General features: G+C 41.6%; 2 protein-coding genes across 9 annotated transcripts in view; one reads left to right on the forward strand and one right to left on the reverse strand.

Annotated features, from left to right (window-relative positions):
* Nucleotides 1–5427, forward strand: part of Slc12a6 (solute carrier family 12 member 6) — a 101963-nt gene extending 96536 nt beyond the window's left edge. For 7 of the 8 annotated variants that reach the window (XM_052183162.1, XM_052183166.1, XM_052183163.1 and 4 more), the window contains 3 exons: nucleotides 9–193; nucleotides 732–865; nucleotides 2660–5427. In XM_052183162.1, the coding sequence (XP_052039122.1) occupies nucleotides 9–193; nucleotides 732–865; nucleotides 2660–2751 (411 nt within the window). In that variant the 3' untranslated portion in view covers nucleotides 2752–5427. The remainder of the gene's footprint in view (nucleotides 1–8; nucleotides 194–731; nucleotides 866–2659) is intronic. The other variant, XR_007977911.1, reaches the window with a different exon arrangement.
* Emc4 (ER membrane protein complex subunit 4) lies at nucleotides 5290–10426 on the reverse strand. The gene is made up of 5 exons (XM_052183170.1): nucleotides 10230–10426; nucleotides 9786–9900; nucleotides 6822–6975; nucleotides 6462–6622; nucleotides 5290–5659 (listed from the first exon to the last, which is right to left on the reverse strand). Exons 1-5 carry the CDS (start codon nucleotides 10313–10315, stop codon nucleotides 5624–5626), a joined length of 552 nt encoding a protein of 183 aa, XP_052039130.1. The 5' UTR covers nucleotides 10316–10426; the 3' UTR covers nucleotides 5290–5623.
* Between the last annotated feature and the right edge of the window lie 9318 nt (nucleotides 10427–19744).

The following is a 19744-nucleotide window of genomic DNA, read 5'->3' on the forward strand; positions in this document are numbered from 1 at the left end:
TTCTCCAGGCACAACTGGTGAAAGATCGAAACTCAATGCTACGCTTAACCAGCATTGGCTCTGATGAGGATGAAGAGACAGAAACTTACCAGGAGAAGGTGCACATGACTTGGACCAAGGATAAATACATGGCATCCCGGGGGCAAAAGGTCAAGTCAATGGAAGGATTCCAGGACCTACTTAATATGCGTCCGTAAGTGTTTGCATTCACGAGCTTACCCTATAATACAGTGTCGTAGACAGTGGTACATATGTGACTACCTGAACACAGTCACAGAACATGGGTGTTTTCATCTTATCTAAATGAGCTATTACTATTTACTGAGGAAGATTAGCTCCCAATTTTAAACATTGTATACAAGTTAACCATCTTTTTCTCCTCCACATAGTTCATTTCTATATTATTTGTCTATTATTATAAAACAGGCAAACAATGAGAAAACTAGGCTAACAAGATAGCTTGTTATGTAAAGGTGCTTGTTGCCAAGCCTTAGTACCTGAATTCGCTCACCAGTACTCATCTCTTGTAAATTGGTAGGAGAACCAGCTCCCAAAAAGCTGCCATCCCATACACACACAACCTTTAAAGAATAAGAAAACTAGAGATGTTAATATAACAAAGAAATTAACACATTATCCATAGTCAAGTGAAAAAGCTCTGAGCCTCAAAATAAAGAATTTTTAAGTTGGTTTTCTTTTTGCCTTGATTATTTGACTTGTTCCCCACACAGGGACCAGTCCAATGTGAGACGGATGCACACAGCAGTGAAGCTAAATGAAGTCATAGTGAACAAGTCCCATGAGGCAAAGCTGGTCTTGTTGAATATGCCAGGACCACCCCGAAACCCTGAAGGTGATGAAAACTGTATCCTTTCCAAGAATAACGCTGCCAGTGGGAAAACATTCTTCTCAAGACAGCTAGGCCATGGTTAAAGTCAGTCTGTTCCCACCTCCTCCTCTAAGGAGGAGCTTCCAAAGTTGTGAGATGAAGTGATCCAGGAGCAGTAGGTTATTATGTTCTCTCTGGAACCCGAGTATACTAAGGTGGTAAATTTGCAGTGACTTGTAATTTTCAGTGATAAACAGAAACAGAATACCCATCCAGTCTCCTTTTCAAGATCCTCACTCTGCAGAGCTGCTTTCTTCTGGATAGTTAGAGAAGCACGTAAGACTTCTTAATGGAAGTGAGAAGATGACAAAGGATTCTTCTTCATCCTAGGGTTATTTTTATGGGATCCCTCCAGCCTTATAGTAACACAGACGGGCTCATTCTTAGCAATACCATTAAGGAAAATGGGTCATTTATTTTATTAATGAAGAAACTGGTATAAAAATCTGACGCAGCTTAACGTAGAAATTATATATTAGGTTCTCTCTGATCTTTTTTTGTTGTTGTTGTTTTTGTTTTGTTTTTTGTTTTGTTTTTTTCGAGACAGGGTTTCTCTGTGTAGCCCTGGCTGACCTGAAACACACTCTGTAGACCAGGCTGGCCTCAAACTCAGAAATCCACCTGCCTCTGCCTCCCAGAGTGCTGGGATTACAGGTGTGCGCCACCACTGCCCAGATCTAGAGATCTTTTAAACTGGTTTTTAAAAAACTTTTTATTTTTGACATATTATCAAAAGGATAACATATTACTTGTGAATTCTTTTTCATTTTTGACTTGACTTGTGTGTGTGTACACATTTACAGAGGCATATGGATGCACACCAGCCTGCGTGTGGAGGCCAGAGGCAGACCTTTATTCAGTCAGACTACATTACTAGGCTTGTGCAGCACGTGTCTTTACCTGCTCCCCACCCCCCCAAGCCTTTATTTTTTCATATATGTTGCATGTGTGCATGTGTGAGTAGTGCCCATGGAGGACTGGAGTTTGCTTAATTTTCTAGAACTGAGTTACAGGTGGTCATGAGCCACCACATGCATGCTGGGCACTCATTCCTGGGTCCTCTGCAAGAGCATCAAGTGCTCTTAACTCTTGAGACATCTCTCCAGGCACTTAAAACTTTTTATTTGCCAGGCAGTGGTGGCACACGCCTGTAATCCCAGCACTCTGGGAGGCAGAGGCAGGCAGATTTCTGAGTTCGAGGCGAGCCTGGTCTACAGAGTGAGCTCCAGGACAGCCAGGGCTATACAGAGAAACCCTGTCTCTATAAAAACCAAATCAAAAAACCAACAAAAAAAAAAGAAGAAGAAGAAGAAGACTCCTGGCTCAGATCCAAATACTTGGAGAATGGGAACAAATAAGGATGTCTTGTATTAAATACACAAAGGGTCTGGAATCCAGGATTATTTCATAAATATAAAACTGAATCCAATTCCAGGCTTGGTGGTACAAGCCTATAATCTCAGGAAAATTTGCAAATGTCTATCTGGGTACCACAGCTAGTCTAGATCATCCTGGGCAATTTAGTGAGATCCTGTCTCAGAATTTTAAAAAATTAAAATCAGAGCAGGTGAAGCATAGTAGGGTGTTTGCCTAGCAAGTCCAAGGGCCTCAACTTAATGCATAGGACCGAATGAGTGGGTGCATATATAGATAGATGTTGAGTCAAGGTCAGGCTTTTTCTATTCGGAGTAGGCATATGATCAAATAAACTTAGATGCCAGGTTATAAAGTGCACTATTGATCATCCTATTTCCTTGACAACTTCTGAAGACATGGAATTCCTAGAAGTCCTCACTGAGGGATTAGAGCGAGTCCTCCTTGTCCGGGGTGGTGGCAGTGAGGTCATCACCATTTACTCATAATCAGCTGTGGGAGATTCTACGCAGACCGGCCTTCCCTGAGACTCATCGTCCATGGAGATGATAGCTCTTTCCTACCACTCCCACTCTATTCTCGCAGAGCTGAGCCCCAACTATGCTCTAGACTGCAACATGATCTGCCATCCCTGCAGAAGCAAATATGCCCTCAACAGCAGAAGGGTCAAGTCCTAAAAGCTATTTCTATGGCAGGAGAAGGCAAGTCAAACTAACAAGCTAAGCCAAAGGGAACCTTTTGGCACACAGAAGGTAATGAGTTAGTAAAACATACGCTAGAAATTTAACAACAGAAAGCAAGTTCATATATAATATTTAGGACGAGTCTCAGAAGACACAGGTCAGCAAGCACTAGAAAGTTCACAGGCAGTTACACCTCACCTTAGTAAAAAATGAGTTACCATTATAGAGACAGCCTGCAGCAAGCCAGGATGCAAACAAAAGATACTGATACACAAAACCTGAAACATAGCTGCAGCCTCTACTTCTTCCTCAAAACTTAGATTCCCCATATTTTATTGCCTGTACTGTACCACTGTATATTTTAACCGTCTTTGTTTTAAAACCCATTCTGTGGTTATAATGCAGACAGTAGTGTTACTATAGAAATGTTTTTTTGAAAGGTAAAAATGTTTTTTCAGGTTTTCAAATTGCTGAACTATGGGGATTCCAAAGAGTGCCTATTAAAATGTATAGAAACATAGTGGTTAGCTATGCAACACAAAGCACACAAGCTATTATCTAAGAAATGTGGGTTGTTCTGTAGTTAACCAAAAGGGTCTCTTCTACTCTTAGTAGGCATTGGTCTAAAAAACAAACAAGCAAAACCTGTAAGGAAGAGATGCTAGGTCTGTGTGATGCCACCTCTAAGGCCCCAGAGTTCAGAGGGGTTCATCAGTGGAACTGGGGGTGTGAAAGCCATACCCTTTCCACTGTGCCAAAATCATCTGCCTACACTGGCATACAGGTTTGCATTGGCCCAACGCAAGCACCTTTTCTTTCACAAGAAATCAATCTGTGGCCTCCTCACCAAAGCCATAGTGCAGATTTGAGGCACTTGACCTCCATGCCCAGAGCTTTTCCCGTTTCAATATTATATTCATTCTGACTCTAGAAACTTGACTCTGAAATGATCTGCTAATGATCTGCTGTATTGGTTTTGTTTTCAAAAAGCTCAAGTGTGCCAAGGAAATACTTGTGTAAGATCAGTTTTTTTCCCTAATTTACTGATAACAAACACTTGGCTTACCAGCATAGGCAGCCTTTGTGCCTGGGCAGTATTTTCAAGTATGTGAAACCTCCATATAGTTTCCATGATAGTTACTTAAGAAACTGTCTTCTTGCTTACATTCATGGCTGCTTATAAACTTCCTTTCATTAATGGTAAATTGTGCCACTCTCCATACCCTATAGGACAATGAACGCCCAGAATTCAACCCAAGACAGAAGAAAACCCTCAAATGTGGCTTAAGAAGCTGAGTCATATGGCTTGCTCTTCATCCTCCCAGGCACACTTGAGGTAGCAAAGGATCCAGAATGTTTTCCTTTGCCTCCTGCAGAGGGTAGAAACTGTTCAGAGTTCTCTTTCCAACACTCCATTGCATACTTGAGTATAATCCCCTAGACCCCAAGGCATTGGAGCTGCTCATTCTGTAAAAGCCAGCCTGCCCAGAAACTGCCTAACACACCTATCCCTGACCAAAGTGATACTTTATCCATATCAAACAAACATGGGAAGAGAATAGGGTTACTTTTAGAAAGGCTGTTTGTGGTTAGAGCTACTTAAGAATCTGTTAAAAGGTAGAGGAATAGTGGCTATTAATTTAGCTATTCATTCCCCAAGACAAAAATCACTGTTACATGGGAAAATAGTTATTAGGCCAGATTTATACTCATCTCTGTCTAGAACATTTCATGTCTATGTGTTGCTTATGTTGTCTGTCTGCAAAGTGTCTTATTTCTTTTAATCACTGCAAATAAAGCAATACTGAAAACTTGAGAGAGAAAATGCACCTTAGGGGAAGGGGCCAAATGTTTCTAGAGGGAAGAGAAGACCTTCTCCTGCCTTGTTATAAGACCCAGCTTGTGTGTCTTCCTATGAGTTTAGCAGGGCAGGCTGCAACATTCGTTCCCCTACCCCCACCCCACCCCTGGCGCTCAGCCTTCCCTAGCTCCCTTAAAAGCTGGAGTTTGAATTGCAGGGCCTGCTTGACAGGTGCCAGCCTCCTCTTGGCAGAGGAAAGTTGCTGCTTTTCATCTTCTTTTGCCCTTTTTTTTTTTGTGTGTGTGGCCCCAAGGATCCCACCAATCCTCATTCCCCCTAAATGTAAAAAAACTCCTTGTTGTGGATATTAAGTTACAATGTAAGCATATTTACATGCTCTTTTTTTTTTAGTTTATTTTTCTTTTCATCATGTATAATTTGAATCCAGTGGTAGTTTCTCACATCTTCCAAAAAAGTCTGCTTATGTTATATAGAAGTGAAATATTAAAATAGACTTAAGGGGAACTTGTGAAACATTAGAGCATTGTTCTCAACCACTTAATTTATTGACAGGAGATGCTGCTACTCAGCAGCTGCTATTCTTTTGTTTACATAGAGTCTGGTTTTGTTTGTTTTGCTCTGTGCTGGGAACATAAATAAAGTTTTCTACATTATTTTCAGTCATAAGTTGTGCTATAGTTTCTTTTCTGCTGTAACATGCTGCACACTGTCCTTGTAGAATCTCTGTCCTCACCATGGAAAAAATGCAAGCTTTATGGCTCTTCTCAACATGCATGATTATTTTAAGTGAGGATGTGTAGAAGTCAACAGCTTAAAAATGCAAATGAAGTCCATATACATGGTGCTTCCTTGGGTTCACAGAAGTAATCCTCCACCACTGAACTCCATTCTCTAAAAAAGAAACAATAGAGAGATGAATGGCAGACACCTCAGTCAGTCACTTACAAGCTCTGTCATACATGACCCTGTTACTTCCCAACTCCTGTAAACTTTGAAACCCTTGTTACTAAGAAATGAACACCTGGACCAATGGGAGTGCTCTGAGGGAAGGGCACTTGCTGCCAAACTTGATGACCAGAATTCAATTCCCCAAACCCATATTTTCAGTCAGAAGTTGTGCTATAGATTTTTTTTCTGCCAGCTAACTTGTAAGAGCAAGTTCTCAGACCTCCAGAATATGAACACGAACACACAGAGGCATGCAATTGAAAATGTAAAAGCAGCCGGGCGGTGGTGGCGCACACCTGTAATCCCAGCACTTGGGAGGCAGAGGCAGGCGGATTTCTGAGTTTGAGGCCAGCCTGGTCTACAGAGTGAGTCCAGGACAGCCAGGCCTACACAGAGAAACCCTGTCTCAAAAAAACCCAACAAAACAAAAAGAAAATGTAAAAGCTTTAAAAAAAAAAAAAATGAGCCAGGCAGTGGTGGCGCACGCCTTTAATCCCAGCGCTTGGGAGGCAGAGGCAGGCAGATTTCTGAGTTCAAGGACAGCCTGGTCTACAGAGTGAGTTCCAGGACAGCCAGGGCTACACAGAGAAACCCTGTCTTGAAAAACCAAAAAAAAAAAAAAAAAAAAAAAAAAAAAACCAACAACAACAAAAAACCTCAGTAACAACTCCAATTTTCTACCATCAAACAGACTACTAGCTATTCACTGTACACTCTATTGGCCTGAAATCTCAAGTTACCATACCTCAGGGGGCTCAATAAAGGCTAGCCAATCAGATGCATGTGTAGGCAACAGTCCCATGGACTGGCACTTGTAAACAGCCAATGCCAAACCCATCAGGTTCCCAATGAGATAGACCAAACCTTGAAGAAACTTCTGACTTGAACTCTCCAGCATCTTGAAAGCTGTTGGGATTAACAGACACTGTCAACACCGTTTTACTCCCAATATGAAACCTTGAATTTATACATACAGAACCAAAAATAAGATTATATATGGTACCACAACTACCACCACCAAACTACCCTCTAACCAAAAATATGCCAGTGCACTGGCCTTCAATCCTAGCACCCAGGGAAGGAGCGTTGCTTTATGAATACTTACTGGCTGAAATGGCCATAAGTGCTTGAATGGGTCGCCAGGCCATCATACACACCATCATAGTAGGGAAGATGGAAATGGTATTGCCTGCCATGTACATGATGAAGAGGTTCATGGGAATCTGTTTGAGGGGACCCAAGGCGATGTCCCAGCAGCGCTAAAATAAACACACAGTTTAAACCTCTGATCATTACCCTTGAGTCACTCACTGTACGGCTGATGCTTATGTCAAGTAAACAAGCTTCAATTTCTGCTACATTGAATTGACTCTGCAGACCCACTGCCTCTCTGGGTTGATACAAGTTCCTTTCCTATACCACTGTGCTTTTCCCTATAGAAAATGTCTGGGGGGGTCTTTCGTTTTTTAACATCATTCCTCTGTGTAGACCTGGCTGACCTGTAACTCCCTCTTTAAACCAAGCTGGCCTGCCTCTGCCTCCCAAGTGCTAAGATTGAAGGTGTGCACCACCACTGCCCAGCAAGTTTTGAGAATGTATCTCTTTGTTACTTGAGACAGGATCTTGGTATGTCCAAGTTGACCTCCAACTTGAGACCTTTTTATAACATCCTCCAAAACTAGTAGGATTGATTGTAGATAGGCACCACCACACCTAGCTAGAAATTCATGATCTTAAGAACATGTGAGAAGACTTGGCATCTATTTCATGAAAGTCAGATAAAGAACAAACTAAAGGATTCTGAGAAGAAAACAAAAATGAGAGATCAAAGATAAGCTTGTCTGTTTTGCAAGATTATAAATTCAATTCTGGTAAACCTGACAAAGCTGGGAGAAGACAACTCTTCCATGTCCAGAGGAAAGGGGAGGGGGCAGCTTTATAGATCCTACAGGCATTACACTCACAATTTTATAAACTCGTTGACTATTTGAAGTTTTAGGAAATGAATACATTCCTAGAGACAGGACTAAACAAACTGCATAAGAAAAAGGAAAAACAGTTCCATGGCAGTTAGCAAAGCTGACCCTATAATGAAGCCCAGATCACTCCACTTGGAAAATTCTAACCATTTAAAGCTAAAAATACAAGTCTTACACAAACTCCTTTGGCAGGAAACAAATCAAAACTAAAAATTCTACAATTCAAATATCATTAATACCCAAACCTTAAAAGACCATTATGAGACATGTATATATGCATGTGTATTTTTATATATATACAAAATAAAGTTATAATACTTATGAATCTAAATGCAAAATCCTAACAGGCACTGGAGAGATGACTCAGTGTTTAAAATTACTTGTTGCTTATTCAAGGGGGCAGATGTTTGGTCTCTAGTGCTCACAATAGCTCACAATGATCCATAACACTAGAGCTGGGGGAACCAATGCCTTCTCCTATCCTCTGAATGTTCCAGGCATACACAATACACATATGTGTGCAGACAAAACACTGACATGCATAGACTCTAAAAGAAAATAAACTTAATCCTAACAAAGTGTAAGATACATAAATCTATGTAAAAATAACTATAACTATTTTGATCATTCACATTAAAAACCAGCCATATTTGTAAATAACTTTCTGTAGAACACAGCGTTGTTACAGAAGTATTTTGTGATCTGCCTTTTAAAAATCATCATTTTATAACTTATAATGCAATCATACTTTGACGTACCAAGATAAAACATTATGGGATAATACTTATCCAAAAATGATTAATGACTGTCATTTTTATATTTTAAAAGCTGAATTATGCATTCCATCCATGGGATAAAAATCATTTATTCAGCAATATTAAGGCTGCAAGGGAAGTATAAAAGGAAAGAAAATATCAGGCACCCCTTTAAACACTTGGGACACACTTCTGCTGTAAAATGCCTGCTAATACAGCTTACAAGAGTGCTAAGACAGATGCTAAATAACATAAGCCATGTGATATGTTCATAACATATAAATGAAACAGTGGCACGTGGAAAGGCTTTACTATGTAATATTAGAGAGACCCCAAGGGAGGGACTGAGCATGTTATGAAGGAATCCAGAGGAAGAGCATTCTAAGCATAGAGAACAAACACAAAAAGCAGGAAAGGGGAATTTGTCTGGTATCCTTACAGAGCAGCAAGGAAATCATTATGACTAGAGTAAACAAATGTAAAAATGGTAGGGCACAGTTGCTACAGTTGGAGTCTGACTGGTATAAGGAGAGTTATGTCTAATACTAAGAAGACTTGTTTTTTACACTGAATGAACATGGAATTTTGAGTAGGGATGATCTGGCATGTTTTAAAGGGATCATTTTTGATGGCTGTGGTTGGAGACTGCAAGGAGGACAAGGTAGGACATAAGACCCATTAGAACTCTATACAGAGATGGATACTGAGAATTTGAGAAGGGGGAGACTTGAATATAGGTTCTCTTTCAAAATGGGTGGTTTCATTGCAGGTGTACACTGTTAAAGCTCATCAAAGCGCACCTCTTTAGACTTCCTAGAAAACATTTGGTAATGTTGGAGACATCTTTAGTTCACACAATTATGGAAAGACATAATAACATAAGCCATGTGATATGTTCATAACATATAAATGGTACCTAATGTGTGGAGATCAGTACTACACATCTTACACTAAGTACCCAGCATAATTCTCCCCAACCAAAAAAAAAAAAAAGTACTTATCCCCAAATAGAAAATAATACTGATGTAGAGAAACCATGATTTTAAATAGAGGGATGGAGGGACAGTTGATAGATGATTAGTCTACAGCTGATGATGTAATGGTTGAAGGCAGTAAGAAATGATAGCAGGATTGGGATGTTTTGAAGGTAAAAGTAACACAATATCCTAACACACTGAAATTATGTCAGGAAACATATATGTAAGATACTGTAATATGAATCTTAAGCAGTGTGGCTCTCAAACAGATAATGACCGGCTGCTTTACCTCTACTCCAGAGAGTAAGGTGAGATTGGACTGGCCTAAATGCTACAGTAACATCTAATACCTCTGTACCTTCTCCACCAGGATCCGGTCGGTCTCTTGCACGCTGGTATCAGGCACTTGCTTGTCCAAGTAACCGACTGGATAGAGTGAGTCTCCCTGTCCACTGCCCCGGTCACTTCGGCCCCTAAAGAACCAAACCAAATTAAAAGAGACTAAAACTGCAACTTCCCAAGCGCAGGTTTCCAGCCCTATCAACCACAGGAAAAAGAACCTCAGATGTAGCTACCCAAATTAGACCCTCTCGTGCGTTCGTCAGTTCTCCGTCTATTGGGAAAACTAAAAGATCCTTGGGGAAAAAAATCATTTCCACAGCACAAAAGCTCCTTAGGTAACATCTGCGTGTCACCCACTCACGTCGGAGACTTACACTTGAGGCCCAGGTCTGCAGGATCTCGGGCGGTTCTAGAGTGAGTAAGTAAGGATCAGACACCAAGCTTCACCCAAGAGACTCACCTGCTGCCTCCTCCCGGCCCGCTCAGCTCAATGGCCCACTTGAACCGCCGGCCTCGGTTGGCCACTAGGCCCCCCTGGGTCGTCATGACAGCAGCCGCCGGCTAAAAGTACCTTCACCCTCCCGCCGCTGCTTGCTGCAGGTAGGAACTAGCGGCGATTGCAAACTCTCCGACTTCCTTGATTTCGCAGCAGTGCACTTCCGGCGCATAATATGAACGTCACGAGTTCCCGACAAACGTCTAGTCGGGAATCCTGACTAAAGAGTGCCTGGGTTCAGGCTCAAAACGACCCAGAAGACCAGCTTTCTGAAACCTCCCTGCGACACGCCTCTCACTTGTGCTCTGATCTCTTAGGTGTGCGCCATCGAGCTGGGTTGAATTCCGAAATGACAAGAATTGAAGCCAAGAAGAGCACGAAATTGAAATCCTATTTTAATCCTGGGATCATCCGGAATTGGATGACCTTGAGCGAGTTATTCAACCTCTGAGTACGATGTTCCCACGAGTTGCAGGAGCTATGTATTTGTCTTCTTGTTCTTGTTTAATTTTTTTTTTTCAATTTAACTTGCAAACTAACCCAACGAGGTAGACACTGGGAATGGAAAGAGAAGGTGGGTTCAGGATTTAACTGGTCCCCTTTAAGTCCTTTTCACTATTTACTGTACCACCTGGTCTAAATTAAATTCATTGCTCCACCTGCCTCATACAAAAAGATGGATAATCGCCTAATTTTGGCCTGTTGTGAGACTGGCCTGTAACCTAGCCCAAATTTTCTTTTATCATTAAGCATTATCATTATTGGAAAATGGAGTTTATATTCAATGGCTTGTCTGTATTGTAATTTAGCCTATTATTGGAAAATTGTTCCCGCCCTCTCACCCCTTTTATAATTCACTGTTAGTGTGAAAATCATTTAGGACATCTGTTCCTATTGTATTAAGGGTGGAATTGCTACATCAACGAGTATGTACATTTTTAAAGAATTATTATTTTAAATGCCTACTTTTTAATTATCAGTTCAAGAACAGTAGTTTTGTTTATTTCTTTAATTTCCTTTATTAATAATATTCCCAAGTTGTTTGTTATGGCTGGAGTTTTGAGGAAAGGACTACAGTGACAGCGTGGTTGAGGTTGAAAAATGCCTCCTTGGCGGACTAAGAGTTTTGACTCTTAGAGATAATGGTGATCTGCACACATTGAGGATTCCCACCTCCACATTATTTTCCAGTTTGGCAGTTCTATGTGCAAAGAGGAAGTCAGGAATGACATCCAGGGTGGCAGAGTGGTGGAGGGTGAGATTTTATCTTGCTGTTCAGAACATTGCAATATAGGATATTAATCTAGCTTCCAGTCCCAGGTGCTGCAGGAGCTGCGGGTTACGGTGCAGATATGGCCAAGTCCAAGAACCACACCACACACAACTAGTCCCACAAATGGCACAGAAATGGTATCAAGAAATCCCGGTCACAAAGATACGAATCTCTTAAGAGGGTTGACCCCAAGTTCCTGAGGAGCATGCTCTTTGCTAAAAAAGGACAAGAAAGGCCTGAAGAAGAGGCAGACCAACAATGCGAAGGCAGTGAGTGCACGCGCAGAGGCCATCAAGACCCTTGTGAAGCCTCAGGCCATCAAGCCCAAGATACCAAAGGGCCCCAGCCGCTAACTCAGCCTCCTGGCTTTCATTGCTCTTCTTGGGAAGAGGATTCGAAGCAACATGGCCAAGGGTCGTAGGCTCTGCCAACCAAAGCCCAAGGTTCAAACCAAGGCAGAGGCCAAAGCTCCAGCTCAGGCTCCCAAAGGTGCCCAGGCCAGTGTGAAGGCCCCATAGAAAATGCTCCCACCAGTGTGAAGACAGATGGATGGCTGTCACACCTACCCATACACTATTTGCAGATGACCAGTGTCCTATGCTATTTACAAATAAGCTTGAGTCCAGATCTGTTAAAAAAAAAAAAGACATTAATCTAGAATTTTCCATTTAAAGTTTGTGAGACACAGTTGAAACTAGGATAACTATGTGAAGATAACTTAAGCCATGAAATGCAAAACTGTTGATTAAAAAGTTGTGATTAAATAAGTTGTAATTAACTGTGCCACGGTAGAAATAAGTTAGAATTATACATATGTAAAACAAAATATAAAGTAGGATATCTATCACAAATGTTAGTATGTATTAAGTAATAGTTTTCAGGTAATATCTAATTTTTAGGGTAGTTATGTGCTGATCAATTTTTAATGAACATATTTTAAAAACAAAGTTGCTTGATGAAATCACATTTTCCTCCTTATATGAAAGTTTAAACTATAAATCACAGTTACTTTGTCCTCAAGGAGTAAGCCAGGAAGTGTATTCCTTTACCCCAAGAATTTTCACTGTAATTTGCTAAATGGTATCTCAGGAAAGATGAAGCCATTGGAGTGAGATGCTCATATCTACTGTATTTTCAGTACAGTTAGTATAATGTAATAAACCATTTAAAAATGATGACCAAGCAGATATGGATGCTTTGGCACGTCAAACCACCAAGTGGCTGCCCACATACACGTGTTTTTCATGACTGGGAGCCACAAGACCACACCTCTTCACAGACTCCCAGGAGTTGAGCACCGAAGTGATCAGCTCCTCAAAAGCTGTTGTCTGTACATGGGATATGTTCTAGCTGGGCTGCCTTGCTGGCCTCGGGGTGAGGATGGGACTAGCCTCACATAGACTTGAAGTGCCAGTTGGGGGGGGGGGCGAATACCCAGGGGGCTCCCCACCCAATCAGAGGAGAAGGGTTGTAGGAGGGAGAGAGTCGGTGGGATGTAAAATGAATAAATAATTTAAAAAATGACTAGCACCTCTGTAAGGAACAAACCCTGAGCTAGACAGCACTGCCACTGGCCCCAGCCCCAGTATGCCTGGCCTTCCCTCCTGATGATGCCTTCCAAGCCCTGCACGCGAGCCCTTCTCCAGCCTCCAGAGTTCTCAGAGGTGATGAAGCCACAAGATTCTGGACACAGTGCCAAGGAACAAGTTGTGCAATCAAGGGCTGCACACCCACCCCTAGAGGCCCATTCCCCCAGTTATAGAGATTTCACTGTCAAGTGGTTACTAGTGAATTGCTTTTAGTTTTCTTTCCTTATCTGAAGTTAGTTGGGTTTTTTTTTTTCCTTTTAAACCTGTTTATACAGGGTCCCACTATGTACCCCTTGACTGGTCTTAAATTCAGAGATTAGCCTGCCTCTTTCTCCCAAAATTAAAGACATGATGCATGATCCAGGGCCTTTTTTTTTTTTTGGTTGTTTGTCTTGTGGTTTTGTTTTTCTGTCTTTCTTACAACTCCTTTAACATCTAATAGGATATAGTAGAGGACTGCTCTATGCATGTGGGGATGCTTCTGGAGAAAAATGAAGGACATCTCCACAAACTTGACTTGCTCATTTTCCTGTCATTGTTTTTGTCTGTATTTTGGGTCTCACACAGCTCAGACCAGCGTCAGTCACCATGTAGCCAGTGGATAACCTTGGTCTCTCAATCTTCCTTCCTCTGCTTCCCAAGTGTTGGGACTGTAGATCTGCACCACTGTGGCTGGATCTGCTTATTCTTTTGAAAAGATTATCAGACTATCATTAAAGTGGAGATTTGTGTCTGTCTGCCTGCCTGCCTGTGTTTTAAAAAAAATGTGGTTTTAAGTATGCTGTGTAAGGAAAATGACCAATATGTGGGTTTTTAAAAATGTTTTATTTTAGGAGTTTTAAAACTATGTACGTGCTGGGCGGTGGTGGCACACGCCTGTAATCCCAGCACTCTGGAGGCAGATTTCTGAGTTCGATGCCAGACTGGTCTACAGAGTGAGTTCCAGGACAGCCAGGGCTATACAGAGAAACCCTGTCTCGAAAAAACCAAATCCAAAAAAACAAAAACACTATGTACGTATATGTTCTTGTGTGTCTGTGTGGATGTGTGTGCATAGATGTGCAGGTATCAGATCTGGAGCTTGTGTTACACATGGTTGGTAGCTGCCAGACAAGGATGCTGGCAATGAAACGCCTATCTATAAGACCAGCACAGGCTCTTTAACCTCTGAGCCATGTTTTTTTTTTTCCATAAACCTAGGAAATCTGGATTCTAAACCTGAATGGGCATGAACTACTGAAGGACCCTCTAGATCTTAATTTCATTTGTAAAATAAACTTAGATGAGATGATTTCTAAGGGTGCCTGTAACTGCCCGCAGTTACATCAAAGTTACCTGGAAGGGAAGCTGGGGATATATGGGAAGGCAGCAAAAAGAGACGGAGACCAAGACAACATTGCTGTTCAAAGTCTCAAAGTTTAATGAAGAACTCCAAATATTTAGGCAGGGGAAAAGGCTGGAAGCTTCTTAGCAGAATCAGTTCAGTTGCTCAGCAGGTGGCTAATGTTTCTCAGGAAACTGCAGGTCCTTGAAGAACAATATGCTTCACCTTTGTCTGAGCACTCCACCCTAGGTGGAGGGGATTATGGCTAACACAGAAGTTCCCACTCAAAGGCTAGGAGAGGAACTTCACATTGGTCGATGTCAAGTTCCTGTCAGGTGGCATGGCACCTCAATAAGGGTCTCTACATCTCCATTTTTATTATTTTTAAGATGAGAAGGTAACAACCAAGTGGACAATCATCCATCAAAGGACAGTGGGCATTAACCCCGGAGGGGGGGGGGGGACCTGGTCCTCCTAAATACTTTATGATGTCTTTTTATGGAGAGAGCTTAGGCTTCCTTGTCATTTGTTAGTCTGAAGAACGCCTTTAAACAGCAACCTCTGTGCAACCAGGTGTGCTTCACAGGGGACTCAGGTAGAAAACATGGTCCTCCTCTTGCAGTGTTTTGCCTCACACCTCCCAGTGGTGCCCATGTCTGCTCGTAAGCAGACACACATAGATCTGAGTTCTATGTAGCTCTCGTAAGAGGTCCACTTGTATGGGTTTTGATCTCAGAGAGTCGATTTTCTGCCAAACCCTCTGCAGGTGTCTTTAACAGACTTACCAGTTTTCACTCCAGGAGAGCCTGCGCGGAGACAACCAGTCTGCTTAAAATATAAGGTAAACAGTTAGAAGCAAAACAGGATTAACTTGTCTGCAGTTATCCCAAGGTGTATCAGTTGTAAATGAGCAACTTTCAACTGTGCCACAGCTGTTTTTAATTCTTTTATCACTTTGAACTCCAAGGTCTTGTATTGTCTAACTCTATTCTGCTGGTCTATAATCTCAACAGGGAAAGCCAGCAGGTCATATGTATCCTGTCTTTCCCTGTGAACCTGACTCACAGCTCTTTCTAGCAGCGATTGGTGCATCCCATTGCCCTAAAATAACAAAGTTTGGGTTTTTACAAATGAATGGAAGAAAAATGATCAGTTCTTGAGAGCCTCTTTGTGTGCCTCTGACTGCACTAGAAGTCAATTGGAAAACTCACCAGGAATACTAAAACTGCAAAATAAACATTAAATTTCCCTTACTTTGTATTTTTGAGCAAACATTTTAATTATAGAAAATAGGTAACTCTCTATTTGGTAGGTCATGAGTTATTTTGTTTGTCTTTTATATGGAACACCTGCACATGTGTGTTTGCTCCATCTTGGAGGGTTGAGGATCAAACCCAGGGAGGAGCTCCTACATACTAGATGGCTATCCTGTCCCTGAGCTACAACCGCCATGCCTCTTTTGTATTTGTTTCTGTATTTCATTCTTTGCCTTCTACCAGGAGTCAGAAAAGCTATTTCATGCCAATCTTCTCAAACCAGTAGCATTTAGATTAAAACCTGAACAAGGAAAGTTTTTATTCAGTCAGCTTTGCAAGAATGATAAGAATGGATAACTCTAAAGAAATCTTTTATAGATATGTTGTGAGGGGTTTATTTTGTTTTTGTTTTCATCTTAGCATCTGACAGCATATTTATAATACTTCTATTTGGCTACCCTTTCTTGTCCAACCAGTTAGCCCAGTGTGCTCTAATAGAGCCTGAACCTCTTTGTTGTGTCAATAAGATTTGCAAATTTCTTGTTGTTTTGACAATCTCTCAAAGGAGATCTCTTATGATGTATATCCCCACCCCATCCCTGTGTCAGTAACAGGGTCTTAAAGGGAAATGTTCACACTCTATTTTGTCTGTGTTTTCAAGTCACATTAGTGGGGTGATGGTAAGGAAGACCATACCTTGCTAATTACTGTTGGGTGGTCACATAATATCGACATGGACTCTAATTCTACACTTTTTTTCTTTCCCAGTTCATGATCACAGTGTCATAAGATGCTCCAGCCAGGGTAGCATGACTTGTTAGTGGTGTGGTGTTCTGAAATGATGTTGATTTGGTCAGACCACTCTTCTTGGCAGTTACCTTTTCTCATTTCAAGAGTGTTGTGCAATTCAGTTGTAACAAGTCCCCATTATGCTCCCCTCCAGCACTTGCCTAGGAAGCTGGGAGGCTTGCCATTCCCACAGAACCCATTAAAGGATAAGGATGACAACCTTAGCATGAGTCATAATGATACAACACTGAGGGCCTGACAGGTCTCTCCACGTTAGGTTACTCTGGATCCATCCATTCATTCCGGAGAGCAACTTCTGCCTCTTGAAAGTGGGCTCAACTGTTTCTAAATCTGAATGACCAATTCAAGTCCTTCAAAAAATTTTCCTTTGTCTTAATTTTTAAAACAACAATCAATTCAACTTTAGATTTTTAAAGAACTATGATGGACTAAAGGTCTGTGTCTTTTACAGATATCTTATGTTGAAATCCTAATCCCTAGTGTGATGTATTTTGGTAAGCATTTAGTTTGGATGAGGTCATAAAGGTGGAGTTCTCATGATAGCATTACTAACCCTGTAAGAAGAGAGAAGAGACAGAAAATAGCTTTCTTCCCACTCCCAACCATTTGAGAATTCGGTGAGAAAGCAGCCCTCTGCAAGCCATGAAGAGAACCATAAGCCCTGGACAGACCAAGCATGCACACTGACCTTGAACTTCCAGAGCAGTGAGGATGTTGGTTCCTGACATCTAAGCCACTCATGTTTTACTGCATCAGCCCAAACAATGAATACAAAGGGAAGCAGACTTCAGTAATGTTTATTACCTCAAAAGATAAAATCATCCCTTAAAACACATATATGGGGAGTTGGAGAGATGGTTCAGTGGATAAAGTCACTTTCCACCAAGGCTGACAACATGAGTTTGATCTATGGGATTCACATGGGTGGAAAAAGAGAACTGACTTATATACACAAATAAATATAAAAAACCCAACACATTTATGAATGGAGTGTTTGATTTACTTGTTATATCAATACAAACATACTAAACTTGCTATTAATTTATGCTTTTATTTAATCTGTTTTGGATGTCGTCTGCATCTGTTATATCTAGCTCATTGCTTTCCAAGGATGCAAAGTATGTGCAGCATAGATGCATACTAATTTAGCCAATCTCCAAAAGATGGGCATTTAGATTATTCCCATCTTTCACTATTATAAAAACAAACAAACAAACAAACAAATGCTGCTCTGACCATCCTTGGGTACCTGTCACTATAGTTCTGTAAGAGAATCATGCACTAAGAAGTTGAACTATTGATAGATTCAAATGTCTCCTCTAAAATGGACTGCTTCCCAGCTGTAAAGATGTAAGAGAGATGCATATGCCTCAGAAACAAGATGTCTTCATAACAGACTCCCCAAACTCTCATCACTTCCCTCTTCTATCCACTAGAAACAAACAAACTTGCTATTACTAGCACAAAGCCAGGTGTCAGCATTGTGTTAGAAACAATCATGAGTCCAGTAAAACAGGAGCTACCTTATCTCATGCTGCCGCTACTTCCTCCCACAGTCTGCACAGGAAGATGGGAATTGACTTTGCCAAAGCCAACTGGCTGGAATTTTCCAGAGGTGCTTGAAGTAGAGTAGCGGATGTTGCTTATGGCATAGATGATCTGTTGCTGTGGGCAGGTCTCTTCAAACAGTGTCCTCTTAGTGTCAGTCCCGAGTGGATGAACATAAGATACAAGGCAATTGATGCTATAGTTCCCTAAACCTCCAATCTAAATCTTCATAAGTAAGGTTCTTGCCAACAGTCCTCCTTGCCTGTTCCTTGGCCATCCTGCACCCTGGTGACAGATTAGTTGGCAGAAAAAGGAAGAAATTGTCACTGCCTCACTTGGAAGTCTCAGCCTCTGCAGTATCCCCAAAAGTTTCCAACCACCACCTCTTGATAAACCCAGGTGCTTACAACATTCCAGGTAGCTACTTAAGTTTTCAGTCTTCATGCCTGTCTCTCTTCGCAGCTGTCTCCACTAGACTCAAATAGGGCAGACAGTGATCCTTAAACTTACTGTGCATTTCCTGTTCTCTGTCTGCAACAGCAGACCTGTCAGAACCCTCTCCAGCTCGGTAGACCTAGCTCAAAGCCTCATTCACACCCCTAATTCCACTAAGGAGTACACATAGGTCTTTGCATAGAGTTCTTTACTCTGTGGGGTGTCTATGGGTATGGACTTCTTTACACATTGCCACCAATTGGCCCTGCACATTTAGGGGATGAGGCGGGAAGACTGACTCAGTTGGTATTCACTTTCAAGGGAAAGATGAAGAACAGAATCCCTTGCAGACTGCTCACTGTAAAGACCTGGAATCGGCCACCTTTTTGTGCATGTGTATTCTTGTTGGGACATGAAAAATATGCATGGGTTATTCTTACTTATGTTCATGTGATTGCAGGTACACGTCTCTATGGCCGTGCTTGCACATGTTTGCATACAAAGGCTGGGGAACAACCCCAGTGGTCTTGCCACAGGTACTATATTTTGTTTGTTTTGAGATAGGCCTTGGCTGCTCTGGAGCTCTGGAGCTCTGACTGCCTCTGCCTCCTAGGTCTTGGGATTAAAGTTATCTGTTACCACACCTGGTCATTTTGGGGGGGGGGGCACCCATAGAGTGGCTATGTGTTAGCAATGAAGTCTGCAAGCTGTGGGTTTCTGTGGGTTTGTGTTTAGAGATGGTTTTCTAGATAGTGACCAAAGGTAGAAGAAAAATATGTAGCCCAGGATAGCCTCAAACTACTGATTGCCAATCCTCTTACCTCTTTATCAAATATCCTACCAACACATACACCACAAATGACAGACACTGTTGTTTTTTAAAGGGAGATCAGAAGACAACTGACAGGAGTTGGTTCTCTCTTTCCACCCTTATATGGGTTCCATCAGTTCTGGATCTCAAACCCAGGCCAGCATGAACTTTTACCCACTGGGCCATCTTGCTGCTCTCCCCTTTTATTATTTATTTACTTATTTATTTACTTATTGATTGATTGATTGATTGATTGGACAGGGTTTTTCTGTGTAGCTCTGGCAGTCCTAGACTTTGTTATGTAGACCAGGCTAGCATAGAATTCAGAGATTTGCCTGCCTGTCTAGTTCCTTCCCCACCGGCAGTGCTTGCCTTTAAAGCCAGCACTGCTAAGCTCCACGGCCCTCCTCCCCATTTTGAGTAGTTTACCAGT

Source organism: Apodemus sylvaticus, chromosome 5 (assembly GCF_947179515.1).
Source record: "Apodemus sylvaticus chromosome 5, mApoSyl1.1, whole genome shotgun sequence".
Taxonomy (NCBI): Eukaryota; Metazoa; Chordata; class Mammalia; order Rodentia; family Muridae; genus Apodemus; species Apodemus sylvaticus.

Coding starts and splice junctions, on each gene's coding strand:
- Emc4 (XM_052183170.1), bottom strand. CDS start 10,315: ATGACGACCCAGGGGGGCCTAGTGGCCAACCGAGGCCGGCGGTTCAAG. Junction 9,901..10,229: donor GGGCCGGGAGGAGGCAGCAG/GTGAGTCTCTTG, acceptor TTGGTTCTTTAG/GGGCCGAAGTGACCGGGGCA. Junction 5,660..6,461: donor CCTTTATTGAGCCCCCTGAG/GTATGGTAACTT, acceptor TTTCTTTTTTAG/AGAATGGAGTTCAGTGGTGG.